Below are 19,964 nucleotides of genomic sequence, written 5' to 3'. Positions count from 1 at the left end.
GTGAATGAAAAGTCCATAAATAAACAACAAAAGGCCACAACACTTAGATATGCTCCCTTTCTGCTTTATGTTAAGAAGTGAATGGCAATGCAGGTGGCTCTGGAGTCAGGCGGACCTGGACTTAAATGAGGTGTCTACTGCATAATAGCTTTGTGAACTTGGCCAAGTTATATAAAATCCTTGGGATTGCTCTTCAGGGAATACAAAACAGAGAAAATCATACCTAATTCCTAAGGTCTCTGCAGATTAAGGCTATAAAACGAGCACTGTGCTGGGCACATAGCATGGACTCAATAAATATAATTTATTTTGTCTCAAATCAAAGGTACACTTGTGACTTGGCTTCACCCACCTAAAAGCAACCCTGTTAACTGGAATGCTGGCAAGAATGGACGACTTGCTTTGTAATGAGAGTCTCCGCCGTGAAGCAATTAGACCAGTCAACTCGCTGAGTAGACTCACTATGCAATACTTTATTGATAATGCATCATAGTTACTTGAAGATGACTCTGCATTCCTGACTTTTTAGGGAGTAGAATGGACTTTGCTTCTTCAACTTTGTATCCTTTATGTATCCATTTACTTAGTTCCTAGTATGTGGTTAAGTACTCAATAAATATTTACAGAATTGAACCAAAGACTTCGAACTGTTTCTAAAACAATCCAACTCTGTCAAAGTGTTAAGATTGTCTACTACTGAAATTATTAAAACAGAAATGCCCTAGACTTAGAGGCACTAAAAAGAAGGCTCTGAGTGGTTGAGATAATGGTGTAGCATAGGTTATTATTTTTCAGAAAATGATGTGAAACTCATGAAAATATCTGTCATGGTGATGAAACTGTACACTAACCTGTTCAAAGCTTTGACTTATTCATCTGTAAGTTAGTTTTATCAGTCAGTTCAAATAAATTCAATGTAATTTAATCCAATGTTTCTCAATTCAGCATTGACTGCTTTCTTGCTCCTTTACCAGAATTTTGAAATTCTATGCCTCCAGTTTATTTTTGTTCCTCCAAATAGAGGCAAGAACGGGAGCTCCCTCCTCTGCGGGTCCTCTCCGATGGGCTCCTACAGAACTTTGCTTATATTTCTGTCCCTCATTTATTCACTGATCTGCCTTCTTTACACTTAAAAATAAAGCCCAGGGTCTTCACTCTATGATTGCAAGTCCTAACCTACCTTTCCAACCCTGTCTCCTGTTCATTCACCTTAAGGTCTTGGTGGAACAGAACTATTTCTTGTTATTCCAATACAATTTGTACATTTAATTTGTTCATTCATTCATTCAGTCACTGGATTACAGTGATACTTATCCTATCATCCACACGAATTAGCAACTAGAAGCTCCAGCACGGCAACATTTGACTGAGCTGATAGGGTCTGCCTCCTTAAGGGAGCTGGGGTGGGCTCATCTACTCCCCAGTTTGCATTGAACTTGTTTTATCATTTTCTTGATTGTATGATTTAACCTCTAACCAACTTTCTTTTCCATAGACCAGATCAAATATAAGATTCAATTATATAATGTATAAATCACCCAGCATGTGACTGATACAAAAGAAATATTAATTAATGTCCTTCTCTATCCAGATGACACGTTTACTTAGAACCAGAGATGAGATTATAAAATGATCCCTGAATACCCACCTAGAGATCTTTCTGTTCTGTCTTTGCCATCCATCTTTCAAGGATTGATCACTATTGGTCAATGACAAATACTGATGCACTAGGCATTAATAAACTTCAGAATTCATCCAAGATGAGAATCACAGGGTTTGAGGACCAACAGAACTTGGAAAACAGCTTACCTCCTACGTAGAGTGGAGAGTCAAAATTCAGAGTGGACTGCTTTGACAAGTTGGTGATGATTTTGGGGCTCCCACCATCCACGGACAAAGAGAGACTCTGATCCAGGGCGAGTAGTTCCACGATGTGGAAGTTTCCATCATTGATTGTCTCCACACTACAACGGAAACAAAAAGTTGGCTGATTCTTCCCTTTTCTTTTCATTACAGCAAGGCAGTTAAAATACAAACTTTAATAAGCACTCCTTGGGAAAAGAGACGGCAATCTAACACTACTGAAGATAAAGACCAGTAGTTGAATTTTTTTCAAAAATAGGTATTTTCAAGGAGATGTGATTGATTTCAGCTTCTCAGGAACTGAATACAAAGTAAGTTTGTTCTTTTATGATGAGAAGTAGAAATAACTGCATTTCATCATCATCCAGCCACATTCTCTCAACATGTAGCAATTCCAAAGGATAATTTATACATTTGCTTTTAACTGCCATAAAAGTTCCATTTACCAAGACACTATTACTTCAAATTGTACTGAAAAGACAAGGAACCTAGGCCGGTGTTAAAAACACTCTAACACACTGACCTTAGGCAACTCCTGGCTTCTGCTCTTAAAAAACTGTATATTATGACTTATCAGAATCAAACATACACGCAAATGCAAGGAGAACCAACTTGGTGGGATCTTGGTACTTTTTGAAATTGGTTAATAATACCCTCTTACTTTCTGTGCATTTTCATCAACTGATATTACTGTGAAGAAGATATCTATGCTCAGGGGAGACACGGGAATAACAGATGAAATAAAATGCTTAACATAGTGATATCTAGGAAATACTGCAATGACAATGGCTCTCTAGATTCTTTTCTATAATTTTCAAGGGCCAGGTCTAACAATTATTACTGTCACCTTCTAAAAACCTTGGAAGGGCTTATAGAAGTTGATGAAGTGAATAAAGACAAAAAGATGAAGAAAGTTAAATGGAAAATGAGAATTAACAAATAAGATGAAGTTGAGTGCAATTAGTAAATATGTGTTACATGGTTTTTAAAGTGTAGTTGCATATCTAACACTGGTGTGACAGCAGGCAAAAAAGCAAACCAGACCAATGAAACAGGACCAAAGAAGAAATAGGACCAATACACAGTGCAGTGTTAAGAACATACTTACCTTTCGCTATACAGGAAAAATATGGCATAACGGAAGTTGGGATCAAAAAATTAATGGTGATGATTAAAGATCTAACATGCTGGGATACTGGAGAGACTGAAAAAGGCTCCAACATGGAAACATGGGAGCATGTGATAGATTATTACTAAATGTGAATACTTAATACTCTGTATGCAAGATGACTGATTAAACTTCTGGGCACTGATATTTAAATTTGTAAAATGGCAAAGTCTAGGGAATGATAGAAAAATGCATTAACATATTTCTGCATGGCTTTCACCACTGGAGTCTAATCATATTCCATTGTATGCTGACATATAATAAAATGTTTTTTTGATTTGAGAACAAGAGAAATCGTTCTGCAGAAATGTGAAAACATTTGACATTCTTTCTGTTAAGCGGTTAGAAGAGTCCACGTGTGCAGGAATCTTTGATAGCCTGTCTCAGATAACAACTTTATAAAATTAAATGTTAGATATGTCAATCAATATTTTTGCCTTTTACACTTTTAATTATCCTAACACTTAACATCTATACAATTGGCAGAGAAAAAAATAGACCAGAAAATTATTTTCTAAGTAAAGTTGCACACCATCCATTAGTGGTTTTAAATATGACTCTCTCCTAAGAGGGTATGCCAAGTAGCAACATCAGCTAATGGTTAAGCATATAGACTCTGTAGTCAGATAATCCTGGATTTGAATCCTGGTCCTGCATTTATGAAGTGTTTGATTTAGATAAGTTACTTTATTACTAATATATTTCAGTTTTCTCTTCAGTAAATGCTAATAAATATTTCTGCCTTCCATGGTTAATTTGAGGACTATGTAAAATGACTGAAAGATACTCAGCATAGCGAAAATGAATGTTAGATATTAGTATCACCATCACTATCATATCGGCCCCCCACCCAACCACGATCATCATGATACAAATAATTCAACCCTATTTCTGAATCTTCTTGATGAAAGAATTTAATTTAGCTTTGTTTTAAATATTAATTGTAGGATAATGTTAAAGGCTGGCAGAAATGTAATAACTTCTTTGGGGGCATATCTTGTTCAAGTTACTAAAAGTTTTAAAGTAAAACATTAAAATAAAGACAGACATAGAGTAGAAGCCAGTTCCTTTTTACTTTGAGGTTACACACAACTTTCCAAGTAGTTTTATATGGCTGTCCTATCAACATCAACCTTGATAAATATTAATAATGAGGTCCCCATTTTCTCTTTAAAACTGCAAAGAAAAGATGCATATATTACCAAGGAATGGATTCTTGGTCACATATTGGTCTTAGACAGTCAGTTCAGGCATGTCATCATCAATGACTGTGTCTGATGCAGTACAATTGTGTGGTTTAAGTTAACACACTTTACAGTTTTAAACACCTGAATGCAGTTGGAACTTGGAGGTAGGTAGTTTCATCATCAACTCACTTTACTTATTGCTCTTTTATTCCCTCCTCTGTTCCTTTTTCTTCTTTTTTGAAGTACATGTCTTAAACTCTTGATAATTGTAAGCTAATTTAAAGTATTGGCCATGTATTATTTATATCTGAAAATATGTGGTAAGTAAATATAAGGGAGATGTATTAGGAATAACATACATCAATTGTTTTTAGCAATGCTCCTAGATGATATCTATAGGTAATCATTACGCTTCAAGCATGTTTAAGACAAGACCTCTGAAAATTCATTGTATAAAACATAGTTGGAATTTTCAGTGGCAGTATCGTCAAGGATAATGCTGAGAGATAAATCTTGCTCAGCTTGTCCTAGCTCTCATTAGACATGTCATCTTTGGTTAGTGTGACCTTAGGTGATTTTTCTTCCTTTTAAGAGAAGTGCAAATAATAAGAGCAAAGGATTATATATCACATACTAAGGACCAGGCACTAAGAACTTTGCAAGTATTACCTCACATAAGCTTCACAACAAGAGGTGGGCACTTAGGACATCCAAGGTGACACATCTAGTTAGTGGCTAAACAGTTCTGAAGCCAGGTTATCTGGCTCAAGTGTATGTGTTCCTAATTATTATGTACTACTTTTATAATCAAAAACCTGAGGAATACCTATTCCTAGACAAATGGCATGTGTTTTCACCACTAACAAGCTTTTAATATACAATTTCTGTCCCAAATAGCCTGGGAATAATAAAGTTCTACAGTAAATAACTTTGTATGATAGCAAAACTTGATTCATTTACTAAAAAACACTGAATTGTTAATAAAAGTAATAATCTCACAACGAGCCTTTGAAGAATGCAGAGAAATTATATGGATTTAAAAACTGAGTTTGGATTTTATTTTCACAATTATGAGTGAGATTCAGACTGAGTACACTTTTCTCTCCCTAAAAGCTTTAAATGTCTAATCTGATCACACCAGAACTTCACAAGACTTACCACTGAGATTAATTCCATTTCCATCTCCCTGGAATTAAATGAAGTCTCATCTTGACCTTTTAACAGGTAAGCATAGTGAAGTTCATGATCTTAGATTCCTTCTTTTTTGAGACAGAGTCTCGCTCTGTCAGCCAGGCTGGAGTACGGTGACATAATGATGACTCACTGCAGCCTCAGCCTCCTGGACTCAAGTGATCCTGCTGCCTCAGCTTCCTAAGCAGCTAGGACCACAGCTACATGCCACCATGCCCAGCTACTTTTTAAATTTTTCTGTAGAGACAGAGTCTTGCTGTGTTTCCCAGGCTGGTCTCAAGCGATCTTCTTGGCTTTGCCTCCCAAAGTGCTGAGATTACAGATGTAAACCACCACAACTGGCCAATTTGTTTTTTAAGATGATATTTTACACATGGGACCTAAAGAGAATTTTTCAGAGTTAATAACATTCTAACTTGGTGTTTCATGCTGTCTTTTCTAGCATGAGATAAACTGGGGGATGTCCAGGAATCCTTTGTTTACACATTCGTTTAAAATTAAAGCAGTGGGCCAGGAGCGGTGGCTCACACCTACAATCCTAGCACTTTGGGAGGCCAAGATGGGCAGATGGCTTGAGCTCAGGAGTTCGAGACCAGCCTGGGCAATATGGTGAAATCTTGACTCTTCTAAAATACAAACAAAATCAGCCGGGCATGGTGGTGGGCGCCTGTAATCCCAGCTGCACAGGAGGCTGAGGCACGAGGATTGCTTGAACCCCGGAGGCAGAGGTTGCAGTGAGCTGAGACAGTGCCACTGCAGTCCAGCCTGGGCAACAAAGTGAAACTCTGTCTCAAAAAATAAATAAAATAAAATAGAATAAAAGCAGTGATCAACACACTAGTTGCTACATAGTAAGACTGCCTGAGCTTAAAGCCATAATCCACTTTTCAGTCTGTAGCAGCTGTCTCCTACATACCCACATGCAACGCATGGCATCCTTCTGGGTTCTGATAAGTATTGATAAACTCTCTTTCACCACTCCCTAGGGAACAATATATTTTATGACTCACAAAAACTACAAGCGAACCACTTAACTTTGAGCCTTTCCACTGGGAATTTGAATTGCAGTTATTACTATTACTATGAGGTTTAGTTTTACTACGCTCACCTATTTCCTGAGATTTGTTTTCTTGAATTTATATACTGGAAGTGGATACATGAAAACAAAGCAGTTACCCCACTGTCTGTGGTCTGCTACAGAAAAATAATTCAGAACTTTGGGGCCTAAAAGAGGGATTTTAAAATGTCTCTGATTTTCTTTATCTACTTTGCTTACACACAATACATTAACAATGATAAACATAATGTATTTCTGTAGTTTAATAAACAGATTGTTTTTCTTTATGTGTGCTTCAACTTCTTGCCTTAAAATTTTAAAGTGTCTGAGCTGGGTGCAGTGGCTCACGCCTGTAATTCCAGCACTTTGGGAGGCCAAGGCTGGTTTATCATGAGGTCAGGAGTTCCAGTCTAGCCTGGCCAAGATGGTGAAACGCCATCTCTAGTAAAAATACAAAAATAAGCTGGGCATCGTGGCATACGCCTGTAATCCCAGCTCCTCTGGAGGCTGAGACAGGAGAATTGCTTGAACCCGGGAGGCGGAGTTTGCAGTGAGCCGAGATTGTGCCACTGCTCTCTAGCCTAGGTGACAGAGCAAGATTCCATTTCAAAAAAAAAAAAAAAAAAAAATTAAAATTGAAGTATCTAGTGGCATATTCCACGCTTTGGAATAGGAACTGGAAACCAAACAAACTCAACTGGTCATCTCATTTTGGTATCTGTGGCCTGATGATACTTCACCTGTGAAGTGAGAGTGATACTAAAAAATATTCTTGCATATCTCTTTAGTCAAAAGGAATGGGAAGCCAAATGAGATTAAAGATATCTATGTAGGCCGGGTGCGGTGGCTCACGCCTGTAATCCCAGCACTTTGAGAGGCTGAGGTGGGCGGATCATGAGGTCAGGAGATGGAGACCATCCTGGCTAACATGGTGAAACTCTGTCTCTACTAAAAATACAAAAAATAGCCAGGCACAGTGGTGGGCGCCTGTAGTCCCAGCTACTCGGGAGGCTGAGGAAGGAGAATGGTGTGAACCTGGGAGGCGGAGCTTGCAATGAGCCAAGATCGTGCCACTGCACTCCAGCCTGGGCGACAGAGCGAGACTCTGTCTCAAAAAAAAAAAAAAAAAAAAAAAAGATATAAGAATTTTTCAAAAGAAAGCTTTAGAAAATAGTTTTTCAAGTAATATTTTAATCAGTACTTTTAAAACAGATTAATATGAATAAAATTCTCTAAACTAGAAAGGCTTCTCTAAACTTGAACATACTGTAGAGTGAGATGTCAGGCTATAAAATTCCCACTTGGGTATTTATTCTTCTGTATCCGGATATCTGAGCAGGAAGAATATCCATGAGTCATCAGCACTACTCACTATTATGAGCCCACTCTGTGCCAAGCACGATGCCAGGTGCTTTACATTCATTCAATTCTCATAACCAAACATGAAAAGCAGATCTAATTGCATTTATTGAGATAACAAAAATGAAGCACAAAGAAACGAAGCAATTTGCCCAAGGTTATAAGCTAGTTAAACAGGGGGACTTTTACATATGGCATATCAAGAATGGCTGAATAAACATCTTGGAAACAAGAATACCATATAGATTCTGTCTACTGTCTGTCTCCCCAATGAGACTGAGCTTCTCAGATACAGAGATCATCTTTGTTGAGTTTCTTTTGTATTTTTGTTGAAATGTAAGCCTGTAAACTGCACAGTCCAGAGTGTATGTAGCCAACCAAATGTAACAGTAGGTAAGAGAAAGTCCCCTGAATTTGAGCAGGTTGCCTAAATATGAAAACTTGCACACCGGTAAGGTGGTTCATCTGATTTTCTTATTTTTAAACAGTAGTTAGCTGTGTTTCCAAAGAAGCTGCCTGGTTTGGAAAATCACATTAATTTGAATCTAAAAAAAGCATATATTTTTCAAGAATAACTTTCATTTAAAAAAAGTTTGTTTTTCTAGATGAAAAGAAAGTCACTTTGAAAGATAGCACATTATTAGCCTACTTGAGAATAAAAATTTAATACTCCAGCCCTGTCTGAGGACCTACTGCTTAAATTTAGGCTGCTATTCCTTTTTCCATTTATTCATGGCACTATTACTGACATGGTTTGGCTGTGTCCCCACCCAAATCTCATCTTGAATTGTAGTTCCCATAATTCCCCATGTTGTGGGAGGGACCGAGTGGGATATAAGTGAATTATGGGGGTGGTTTTCCCAATACTGCTATCATGGTAGTGAGTGAGTCTCATGAGATGTGATGGTTTTATTGGAGTTTTCCCTTTTTGCTTTGTTCTCAATTCTCTCTTGTCTGCCACCATGTAAGACATGTAAGCCATTCCTTTCGCCTTCTGCTATGATCGTGAGGCCTCCCTAGCCATGTGAAACTGTGAGTCTATCAAACCTCTTTTTCTTCATAAATTACCCAGTCTTGGGTATGTCTTGATCAGCAGTGTGAAAATGGACTAATACAATTACTAAGTCCCTCTTTATGCTATTCTCTCAGTGCTGTAAAGATTAGGCCCGTGCGCCATACTCCAAATCCATTCCCTTGTTAGGCAGCTAATTTCATCTATGTTGCTGGTTACAGCCCTTTAGGCAGCAGGTTGTTGGCAAATGTTTAACAGCTGGTACTGTTAAAAAAAAAAAAAAACAAGAACAGAAACCCGGATTTGTAGGCTTTGCTGATTTTTGTGGTGGGAATACTCCCAACATGGCTGATTCATTGTGAGCATCAAGCATGATGTTGTAGAACTTGGATATGGGAAGAGATGCAGACAATCAGCTCGCAAAGTATGTATTCCTTTTACACAAGGGGTTCTCAAAGTGTAGTCCCTGGAGTACAAGATCTCCTGTAAACTTGTTAAAAATGCCAAATTTCGGGCCTAGCTAAGACCTACAGAATCAGAAACTAGGAGTGGTGCCCAACAACCTGTATTTTAACATATCTTTCAGGTGATTCCAACGCAGACTTTTGAAAACAACCATTCTACACTACTGCCTGTATGCTTGATGCTGTTAACAGCAGGTATGTCTACAAGAAGCCATGATCTTCTATTCGGATGTAAGAGATAAGATGAGAAAATGTGCATACTACTCTATTTCTACTGCTAAAAGAATAATTACGACATCTTGAGTTTTCTTAAACACACTTCAAGCTATGTTTAACTAGTGTCTTTTAACTTTGAACATAGTTGGCTGTGTTTTCAAAGAGGCTGTCTGGTTTGGAAAATGACATTAGTTTGAATTTAAAGAAAGAAGCACATATTTTTTATTAATAACTTTTGTAAAAAATGTTTCCCCTTATCTAGATTAAAAGAAAGTCTTTTTGAAGGGCAACAAATGACCAGTCTAGACATAATTTCATAAAATGATTGTCTTCATACTGATTTATGTGAAACAATAGTTGACATATAATTTTTTAACCAAAAATATCCTATAGAAATAACAATATATTATTACTTTCCCCTCATTTTATCAGATTTCATTTTGCTAAAATAAAATCAATTTTCTTCAATGTGGAGAATTAACCAGGCAATTGAAATGATGCACCAGGCCAGGCGCAGTGGCTCAGGCCTGTAATCCCAGCACTTTGGGAGGCCGAGACGGGCGGATCACAACGTCAGGAGATCGAGACCATTCTGGCTAACACGGTGAAACCCCGTCTCTACTAAAAAAAATACAAAACACTAGCCAGGCGAGGTGGCGGGTGCCTGTAGTCCCAGCTACTCGGGAGGCTGAGGCAGGAGAATGGCATGAACCCAGGAGGCGGAGCTTGCAGTGAGCTGAGATCCGGCCACTAGTGGCACTCCAGCCTGGGCAACAAAGCGAGACTCCGTCTCAAAAAAAAAAAAAAAAAAATGATGCACCTGAGGCATAAAATTATTTCCAAGTGCAAGACCCAACAATAATATATTAAATAATGCAAAATTTAGAAGACAATGTTCTACCAAAGTAAATTTTATATAACATAGAATTATGACAATAAAACTGAACTTAAGTGGAAACAAATCAAAATTTGAAAATGTACTTCACCCAGACAGAATATTTATTAGCCACTTATGGGACAGCTGATTGCAACACTGTTGTTGATAGATTTTACTACAGGGGATGGAGAAGTACTATCTTTCATCAAAGATTTTACACTGTAGTAAAGGCCTGGCCCAGGACAGAGGTTACCTTGCTTGGCATTTTCTGGCATTTGAAAAAAGGTCAAAAAATTAGCCGTATCAGAGTTAAGAGTTAGGAAAAACTGCAAATTGAAGGTAAAGGAAAGGAGAGGATTAAGAGTAGATCCATTGCACCTGTGATGCATTTCGATGCCAGAAGGAATGCGATGGGAACACAGGTTTGGGTGAAGCAAATGAAATAAACTCAGTTTTGAACATCCTGAATTTGTGACACCAGTAGCCATCATTGTTTACGGTTTACCAAACATCATTGCAAATATTTTACATTTATCATGTCATACAATTTTTACCGTAATCTCACTAAAAGGAGACTATTATTTGTTATCCCCATTTGCCAGATGAGGCCCAAGGAGCTGAAACAATCTGTCTAAGACGCACAGTTAGTTGATAACAGAGCCGGATTGGAATCAAGCCAGTCTATCTCCAGAGCAGCTGCTATTTCTATTATTTCAATTTGATTTTTGAGTGGTAATGACATTGAAATGGCTCAAAAATCAAATGGATATAAAATGGTATTCATGCAGAAGTCTTGTTTCTATTTCTTCTTGTCTATGTCTAGTTTTTCTTTGTGCAAATACATGAAATTGTAAGTGCTCATATTTATCTCCTTTGATATTTGTTCTTCCTTCCATTTCCTTCCTGTCTTCCTTCTTTTTTCTTCATTGCTTCCTTCCTTTCCTCCTTTTTACTTATATTAATTTTCTTAATGTAAACATAACATTCTATATTTAATATAATAAAATATACATATCTATATCTGAATTCTTGGTAATTGTTGCCTCTTTTATTAAAAAATAAGGTCATCGCTTTTCTTGATTGGAAAATCAAGAAAATTTTTTGGTGATAAGCCAAAAGGCAATAATTAAATTAAAGCTATATTTGCTCTAGGCCTCACATTTTGTATCTCTATTAGATGATCTGCCAGCAGAAACATAGGCTTGCAGCTCCTAATAAAGAATATGCAACATAACAGTCCTTTGATAAATGTCATAAGATACATTCCATTCTTTATTAGGTGAAATGGCAATGAGCATAAACTCAAAAAAACTAGTGATGGTAGGTCCTTGTTTGGATGTAATCACTTGGGCTTCTACAAAGTATTTAGAAATATTTTGGCATATGTGATATGAATGCTAGCTTTAATAAGCCAAACCAAAAACCTTTACTATGGCTTCTGAGAGTTCTGTGCTGCGTCATTACATAAAATAAATTAAAAAATAAATAAAACAATGAACCACAAATTTCTGAAATCTTTCCATGGGCCGAAACACATTGAGGCAAGAAAATTTAAGGCCTCATAATATCTAAAATCTTGGCACTAATTCATCACCATTTGGAGATAAAATAAGTATTGTATTCAACTTGGAAATCAACAATTATGTGTTTGTTTCCATGCTCCAAATATTCATAAGTGGTGGATATCAAATTCCATTCATGGCTACAAGTGCCATGTACTTTCCCAGAACTACTATGAAGCATCAAATAAGATGTGAAGTCTTTTGAAGCACATTGATACATATTAGAGTACCAATAACATGCAGGCCAGTGTCTCCACTTTACGTCATAATCAATGCCTATTCATTTGTTGCCAAGTGTGTTTGACCTACAGATATGTTTTGTTCATCATATATAGTATTAAAAATGCACACGGATATCTAAAGGAGAGAAAATTTATATTAAAAACCCCCCAGATTTCTGCCTTTTTCCTGAAAAACCAAGAGTCTGGCAAAACCTAAGTCCATATTTTCCCCATGGAGAACTGAGTAGATGCAATCCTGTTTTGACAAATAGTTACTATTGGTTCATTCCAGTCACAACCACTTATTTTATATTGCCAACATCAAGGCTATTTATAATAAAATAATACTTACATAAAAAATTAGATCTTTTACAGAATAAAAGGGTGAGAGCATATTATTTTCTTGTACTTGACCTGTTTAATCATTTATGTTACTTATCTGGAAAAACTGACTACTTAGGAGTTTGTGACCCCTTCTATAAAGGGTGAATTTCTACAGGTAAAAAAATAACTAGCTAAATAGTCTGCAGGATGTTAGGGAATTGGTGTTGGGTTCCAACAGAGGGGCTCTGATAGTTAGTCTTATGCAATAAGGACTAAAAACTATACCCCACGACCACCACCCATTTCACGTCTCCAGTATATTATTAATATCATTAATCACTAGAAAACTTCCACAATGAATGGTCAAGATTCCCTATGACAACACTGTATGAATCCATTTGCTTAATCTGCGTAAGTTCCAAATGAGCTGGGCCTTTGTTCCTTAAAGCTCAGGATAGGTCCGGCACATAGTAAGTGCTCAATAAACCTGTGAGGTATGAATGGCAGCCTGAAGTCACTCACAGTGCTGGATATCTTCATTTGATTCTCTGGACCTCCCTTCCAACTTTCTTTACCCAACTCTGAGTCCTGGGAGGCTCATGTGCAAGCTACATTACCAGAGTCTATAGATTCCTTCTTTCCTGGCATGCAGTGTGGCCAGTGGGGAACACAGACAGGAGATTGTTGGGAGGAAAGAGAGTGAGGTTGTGTATTTCAAAAGCTGGTTGTTTCCGTGGGAGCTTACTCCAAACCTCTAGTAAAGGTCCCAGCTTCTGGCAGGCAAGCCTCTCTACAAAGCCTTTACAGAGCATGAGTTTCCATAACCGCTCCCTCCTCTTGATCCTTCAGGTGGATGGGTAACAACACCTCCTTGCATCCCTTGTTTCCAGCTGCAGGTTACTGTACTATCCCAGTCACCTCTTTGGACATAGCAGCCCCCTTACAAATCTCTCCTCAAACTCTCCAGTTTGAGCATGCCCTCCGTTCCTGCCAGGTTTCTTACTAATACCCTCATCCTAAGACCTGCTGGAGCCAACTTAGTCTCTCTCCTCCCCATAACAAAATAATAGAGGAGACGCAGTTCTTCATTAAGCAATGTTTTTTCACCTTTACCCGTAACTGAGAGATCTTCACCTGTAAATGGCAGAAGCCGGGTGGGAGCCGGTGTCGTAGCTGGCACGAACACGCCCCCGATAGAGTTCTACCGCGATATGGTCCTTGTCACCCTTATACAGGAGGATGCCGCTGTCTTCATCTGTGGCAATCTAGTAGAAAGTAACCCTGGCATTACTAGGATGTGTAGGCAACCAGACGTATTTCATCAGAAAGAGACTGCTAAGTGAGGTGAAGAGGTTTTACTCTGGTTTAGGTTTTCCGGATGGCTATGAGAAAATAATGCTGAAATTATTACTTGAAAGGTGACTTGTTCTTAAATTGCTTGGTTGCAAATAAATCCATAAAGAAACTTAAAAAGAACAAGAAGAAATCCTCAAGTAAACATGTTGGATGTGCTCAGAACTTTCTTTGCTGGAGATTTTTGCTAAACCACTCCTTTTGCTCCTGTTACAAGCTTTATTTATACCATCTGTGAAAAATGACCACATTGTCAAAGATGGATTTTTATATCCCATATTAAAAAAAAAAAAAACCCACAAATTTTTCACAGTTATGCCATGTGGAGGGGGAAGTCTTTGTTTTTATCCTGCTCTTTGGCCCATTTTGGCTTTTAAAGGATTAATTAAGTTAAGACTTAAGCCCCAACATCACTGTTGGTGGGGCAACAATTTGGTGGGGCAAACACCGGAAGGCAGGGACTCATGCCTTCCAGGATTCTCTTCTTCCTGACTTCAGAAGGACCCCCTGGCCCTCACTAGAGTATCAGGGTAAACCAAAACAGGGGTGGCATTTACAGGAAGCTGACTAAAGTTATTTGAATTGAAAATATATTAAATGATTTTGCTTATCAGATAAAACAAATATGTAGACCTAATATGTCCCATGTACACTATATTTATTATCCTTAATCTAGTGCAGCTTCTTCGATAGGGATCTGAATGACTTGCTCAAGGGTACACAGTGAGCTGGTGGAAAGACTTAAAATTTGAGTTTGTTAATTTCGTGTCAAGTCTTCAGAGTTCTGGGTGAAGAGTTAAAAGGTGCTGGTTGGCCAAGCGCGGTGGCTCACGCCTGTCATCCCAGCACTTTGGGAGGCTGAGGTGGGCAGATCACATGAGTTTAGGAGTTCGAGACCATCCTGGCCAACATGGTGAAACTCTGTCTCTACTAAAAAATACAAAAAATTAGCCAGACAGGGTGGTGCACGCCTGTCATCCCAGCTACTCAGGAGGCTGAGGCAGGAGAATCGCTTGAACCTGGGAGACGGAGGTTGCAGTGAGCCGATATCGTGCCACTGAACTCCAGCCTAGGTGACAGAGCAAGACTCCATCCCCCCCACAAAAAAAAAAAAAAAAAAAAAAAGTGCTGGTGGTTGAATCCAGGTGTTCTTTCTTGACTGCACCCTTCCTAGCTGCAGATTTCCTAAGAAAAGCCTCCCCCGTGCACAGGCTGAACTGCAGAGCCATAAAAGCAAATGAATAAAATGTTTTTATCTGAGCACAAAACAAAGAGACATATTTTTTTATTACTGTCTGCTTATCAAATAATGAATAAATAAAAATATTTGGTTTTCATTTTGTCTTGCAAATACAAATGTTGAAGAGAATAATTACTAACGCTGTCCACACAAGGAGCATTTTCTGTTTTTAACTGTCTATTTAAGATATACTGTCAATCATTCACAAGCTACCACAAATGTTTATTCTCTGAAGTTGAATTTTAAGATCAGATCAACTCTCCATAGAGAGAGATCTCTTACCTGAAGTGTGATGTTCGTCTGAGGCCGAACCTTGGCCGAAGGAATCTGAAGATAAGACTCTTTGTTTATAAAATTCACACTGACCAATTTTTCACACTTTTCTCCCTGATAGCCCGGCAAACACTGACATATTGGCTCGTTTATTCTGACAATGCACTGAGCTCCATTCTGACAATCAAAATTATCACAGGGGCTGGTACGAGGGAGGACCATGGGTGGAGAAAACTCACAGAACAAGCCACTGAAGAATAAGGAGAAAAACAAATATGTTAATACGATTTTACTTAATTGCCAATCTGAATTGAGAGCTGTATGACCTAACTGTATACTATATATGTGCACTTCCTTGTTTTTCCAGTTTTCAAGTATTCTTAACTATTAATCAAAATCATCACTGTGCTGTACAATAGATATTCCAAACTTACTCATCCTGCCTAAATGACTCTTTGGACCCTTTGACCAATATCTCCCCAAATACCATCCCTCTGTCCTCCTCCCTGGTAATCCTCATTCTACTCTTTGCTTCTATAACGTCTACTTTTCTTGTCTTAAAATTTTTTTATTTTAATTTTTATGGGTACCTAGTAAGTGTATATATTTATGGGATACATGAGGTATTTTGATACAGGCATGTAATGCATAATAATCACATCATGTAAAACGGGGTATCCATCCCCTCAAGTATTTATCCTTGTGTTACAAACGATCCAGTTATATTCTTTTAGCTATTTTAAGATGTACAATTACGCTATTACTGACTATAGTCACCCTGTTGTGCTAGGTCTTATTGAACACTAGGTCTTACTCATTTCTGCTTTTACCTGTAACCTTCGGGGCATATGCACGTATAGCCGTTCACTGCATCCGTGCAGTGGGCTCCGTTTTTACACTTGTTGTCTTGGCAGTCATCAAAATCAATGTCGCAGTGCTCACCTATGTACCCTGGTGTGCAGTCACATCTGTTGGAACAAGCAGGTAATGGTTTCAAACCCAACTGAGCCAAAATAAGTAAACAATGCATTTTATCTAGACACATGGCACCATCTTTAAAATACTTATTTAGAATAGGCTCATAGAGCCCCCACATTAATGGATACCTAGAAAATTGAACTGTTCTGCAGTATATTCCATGTTCTATCACTGTGATCTACCAGAGAAATAGTTATTTTTATCTCCTTGATGATAGTGAATATCCACAGTCCAAATAACAACAGGATAATTGTAGCAGGGTCACTCCCTCCCACTCCCTCTCCTCCCTCTTCCATCCTTTCTTTCTCCCCATTTTGTTTGCTTACGGTGCCTTATTATTTTCAGTTTGGCCTAATTCATTTGCTCATTGAGATTATAAAACTGCTATGTTGTAAAATGTACTGGGAATATTAAACATATTTTAAAACATGATTAACATTTTTAATTTTACAATAGAGACTAGATACATCAGAACAAGGTATTATTTTAAGAAAAGCAAATATATTAATATTAAATACCCTAATACACGATGAATCCAGATACTCATTATGGAAGAACAGGACTGCTATAATGGGTTAGGATAGAAGAACTGGTAGAAAATTCACGGGGCCGATCCCATGGACAGTTTTCAGCCTGTTCACCATGGTGGTAAAGGGTCTTGGCTGCATTGATGGTGAAGAACCGGGAGTAATAATACAGCTGACATTCACCAAGCACTTCCTCTGGCCCTGCTCTAACCATGTGGCATCTATGGATTCACTGAAACCTCTCCACAGTCCTGTGACATTGGTGGTATTATTTCATCCACTCTACAGGTGAGGAGACTAAGGAACAAAGAGGTGAAGCACTTTGCCCCCAAACACTCAACTTCTAAGTGCCACAGCCAGGAATCGAACTCAAACAATCTGACAAGAAAGCCTGTATCTCTAACCACTGCACTATGCTGTTGGATAATTAATTCCAGAGGCTCCCTTTAAACCTGTACTTCTCCAGTGCTGACCACTGGGATCTCTAGGTATGACACCAAGGATTCAGGACTTTATAGCTGCATGGAGAAAGGCAGTGTGGCACATGCAGCAGTTTTCAAACTGCATTATGGACCTATAGGGGACCATGGAATCCCTACAGGTATGGCCATCAATGAGGAGGGGGCTTCTGGAAGCCTCCTTCTACCCTCCACCTTTTCCTCAACACTCTCCTGTTGTGATTTATTAGGCTTACACATTGGCTTCCAAGAGTGTTTTTGATTTAAGAGAGGGTTCACTGATTTTATATATATATACGCACACATATACATACACATACATATACATATATATACACATATATACACATAACGGCAAAGCCTGAATTCTTCACAGCTAAGTTAGTTTCCTCATATATACACACATATATACACATGTACATATACACACACACACGTGTATGTGTATACACGTGTACACATATATGTGTGTATATATGTACGTGTATATATGTATACACACATATACACAGGTACATATACACACATACATACATGTGTATGTGTATACATGTGTACATGTATATGTGTGTATATATGTACATGTGTATATATGTATACACACATATACACACACATATGTATGTGTGTATATATGTATATGTGTATATATATGAGTATATATATGTGTATATATGAGAAAACCGAAACTTAGCTCTGCAGAATTCAGGTTTTGCAGAATTCAGGCTTTACAGAACTGCATTTGTACCCTGGCTTCATTCTTAATTGTACCTTATGAACTTTATTTTATTCCAGATTTATTGAGGTATAATTGAAAAATAAAATCTTTATGTTTTAAAGATGTACATGGTGATGTTTTATACATACATACATTGTGAAATAATTACCACAGTCAAGCTAATTAACATATCTATCACCTCCCATAGTTACCCTTTTCCTTTTGTGGTGAAAATATTTCAGATCTGCTTTCTGGGCAAATTTCAAGTATATAATACAGTATTATTAACTATAGTGACCATGCTGTGATATTAGGTCTCTAGAACTTATTATTCATCTTGTAACTGAAAATTTGTGCCACTGACCAACATCTTCCCATTTTCCCCACCCCAATTCCTGGTAACCACCCTTCTACTCTCTTTTTCTGTAAGTTTGACTTTTTAAAATTCCACACATAAGTGAGATCATCCAGTATTTGTCTTACTATGTCTGGCTTATTTCACTTAGCATAAAGTATATATAATATTGACTAAATTACTTAATCTCTGTAAGTGTTCTTTTCCTCATCTTTAACATGTATATAATTCCACCTCACAGGTTTATTTAAAGATTAAACGCAACTATCTGTAAATTAATTAGTATAGTTTTTATATATAATGCATGTTCTATAAATGGCTGGTTTTTAAAATAATTCTCTATATACATCTTTGTAATTCTATAAAAGTTTTTATGGTTTAGTCTGTATTAATTATCCATTTTTCTATTTCAAAGCTATTAGGATTTGAAGTAAGGTTAATTAAAAACACCCAAGGGAATGTGGCATTACTGAATGCCAAAGGTTTTGTCTGAAAATGCAAAATCAGGGTTTGAGAGTTGCTGGAGAGCGGACGAATTAAAACAAATGGGAGTATATAGCCTCTAAGAGTAGCAAACAGACTTTCAGCTCTGCATGTATGAATTAAGAAATAAAATGAGCTCACTGCATAAGCATGCTTGCTTTGCAGCCAGTTGGTTTTAATGCTAAATCATAACAAAGCAAAGTAAACAACAAGTCTGAAGTTAAATGGACTCTAAGTGGCCATATACATTCTCAAAGAGATGGACAAGGCCCGAGAAGAGAACTTCCATCAATGTTAATGTGAGCAGAGCTGTTGAAGTGCCAAGCATTAAAAGAAAGAAGAAATGCTTTGAAACACTCTGAATTATTTATCTGAAAAAAGAAATCAAAGTGAAAGATAAGAGAACCACACATCCACCATAGTGGCTGTCTAAGAGCTATTTTATATTCTCTTCTCTCCAAATACTACTTTTCAAGACCATTAGAGCTTGGAGTTACATTATGCCCAACATTTTTGTCTTTCTTTTGCTCCTCAGACTGAGTTTCAAAACAGAAAGAAAAAAATTTAAATAAGAATTCCTTAGTTTGTATTATCAATAAAACCTATCACATTCCTTCAACTCTATTATCTGACAAGGAGGGAGGAAGAAGCAAAGAATACAAAATACACTGTTTAGGAGCCCATAGCTGGCTATGTAAGATGCATGTTTGAAAATACTGGTTATGGCGTATCATAGTCTAAAAATATCTCAAAGCAATTTGGGAGATTTATGAGGTATATAATAAAGCAATAAAAGTAAAACCAGCTCTGTTAGCTTAGTAATAAGAAAATGAAGTTGAAGTAACATAGTATAACTTGTCTAAACAACAGTTGTCAGTAGAGATTTTCTTTAGCAGCTTCACATCATTTGATTTTTAAGTCTATTTTCTTTCTGCAGCTACCTTTCCCACAATGTGCAATCATTTATAAGTTGGGAGTAACAGCACACACACTGACTTAACCTGTTTTCTGCTAACCTACATACACATAGCTATGAAATGAGCTCGCAAATTACAACTGAAAACAGTGGGTTTCAAAA

At 37.5% G+C, this 19,964-nt stretch overlaps 1 protein-coding gene across 2 annotated transcripts in view; it reads right to left on the bottom strand.

Annotated features, from left to right (window-relative positions):
• The window catches only part of SLIT2 (slit guidance ligand 2), a 370,550-nt gene that overhangs the window by 8,596 nt on the left and 341,990 nt on the right, over positions 1-19,964 (bottom strand). For both annotated transcript variants that reach the window (XM_005554557.4, XM_005554559.4), the window contains 4 exons: positions 16,198-16,335; positions 15,377-15,617; positions 13,636-13,766; positions 1,810-1,964 (listed from right to left, as the gene is read on the bottom strand). In XM_005554557.4, coding sequence (XP_005554614.3) covers positions 1,810-1,964; positions 13,636-13,766; positions 15,377-15,617; positions 16,198-16,335 — 665 coding nt within the window. The remainder of the gene's footprint in view (positions 1-1,809; positions 1,965-13,635; positions 13,767-15,376; positions 15,618-16,197; positions 16,336-19,964) is intronic.

This window comes from Macaca fascicularis, chromosome 5 (assembly GCF_037993035.2).
Source record: "Macaca fascicularis isolate 582-1 chromosome 5, T2T-MFA8v1.1".
Taxonomy (NCBI): domain Eukaryota; kingdom Metazoa; phylum Chordata; class Mammalia; order Primates; family Cercopithecidae; genus Macaca; species Macaca fascicularis.
Note: the sequence above shows the minus strand (reverse complement) of the source record. Positions and strands in the feature narration are given on the sequence as shown.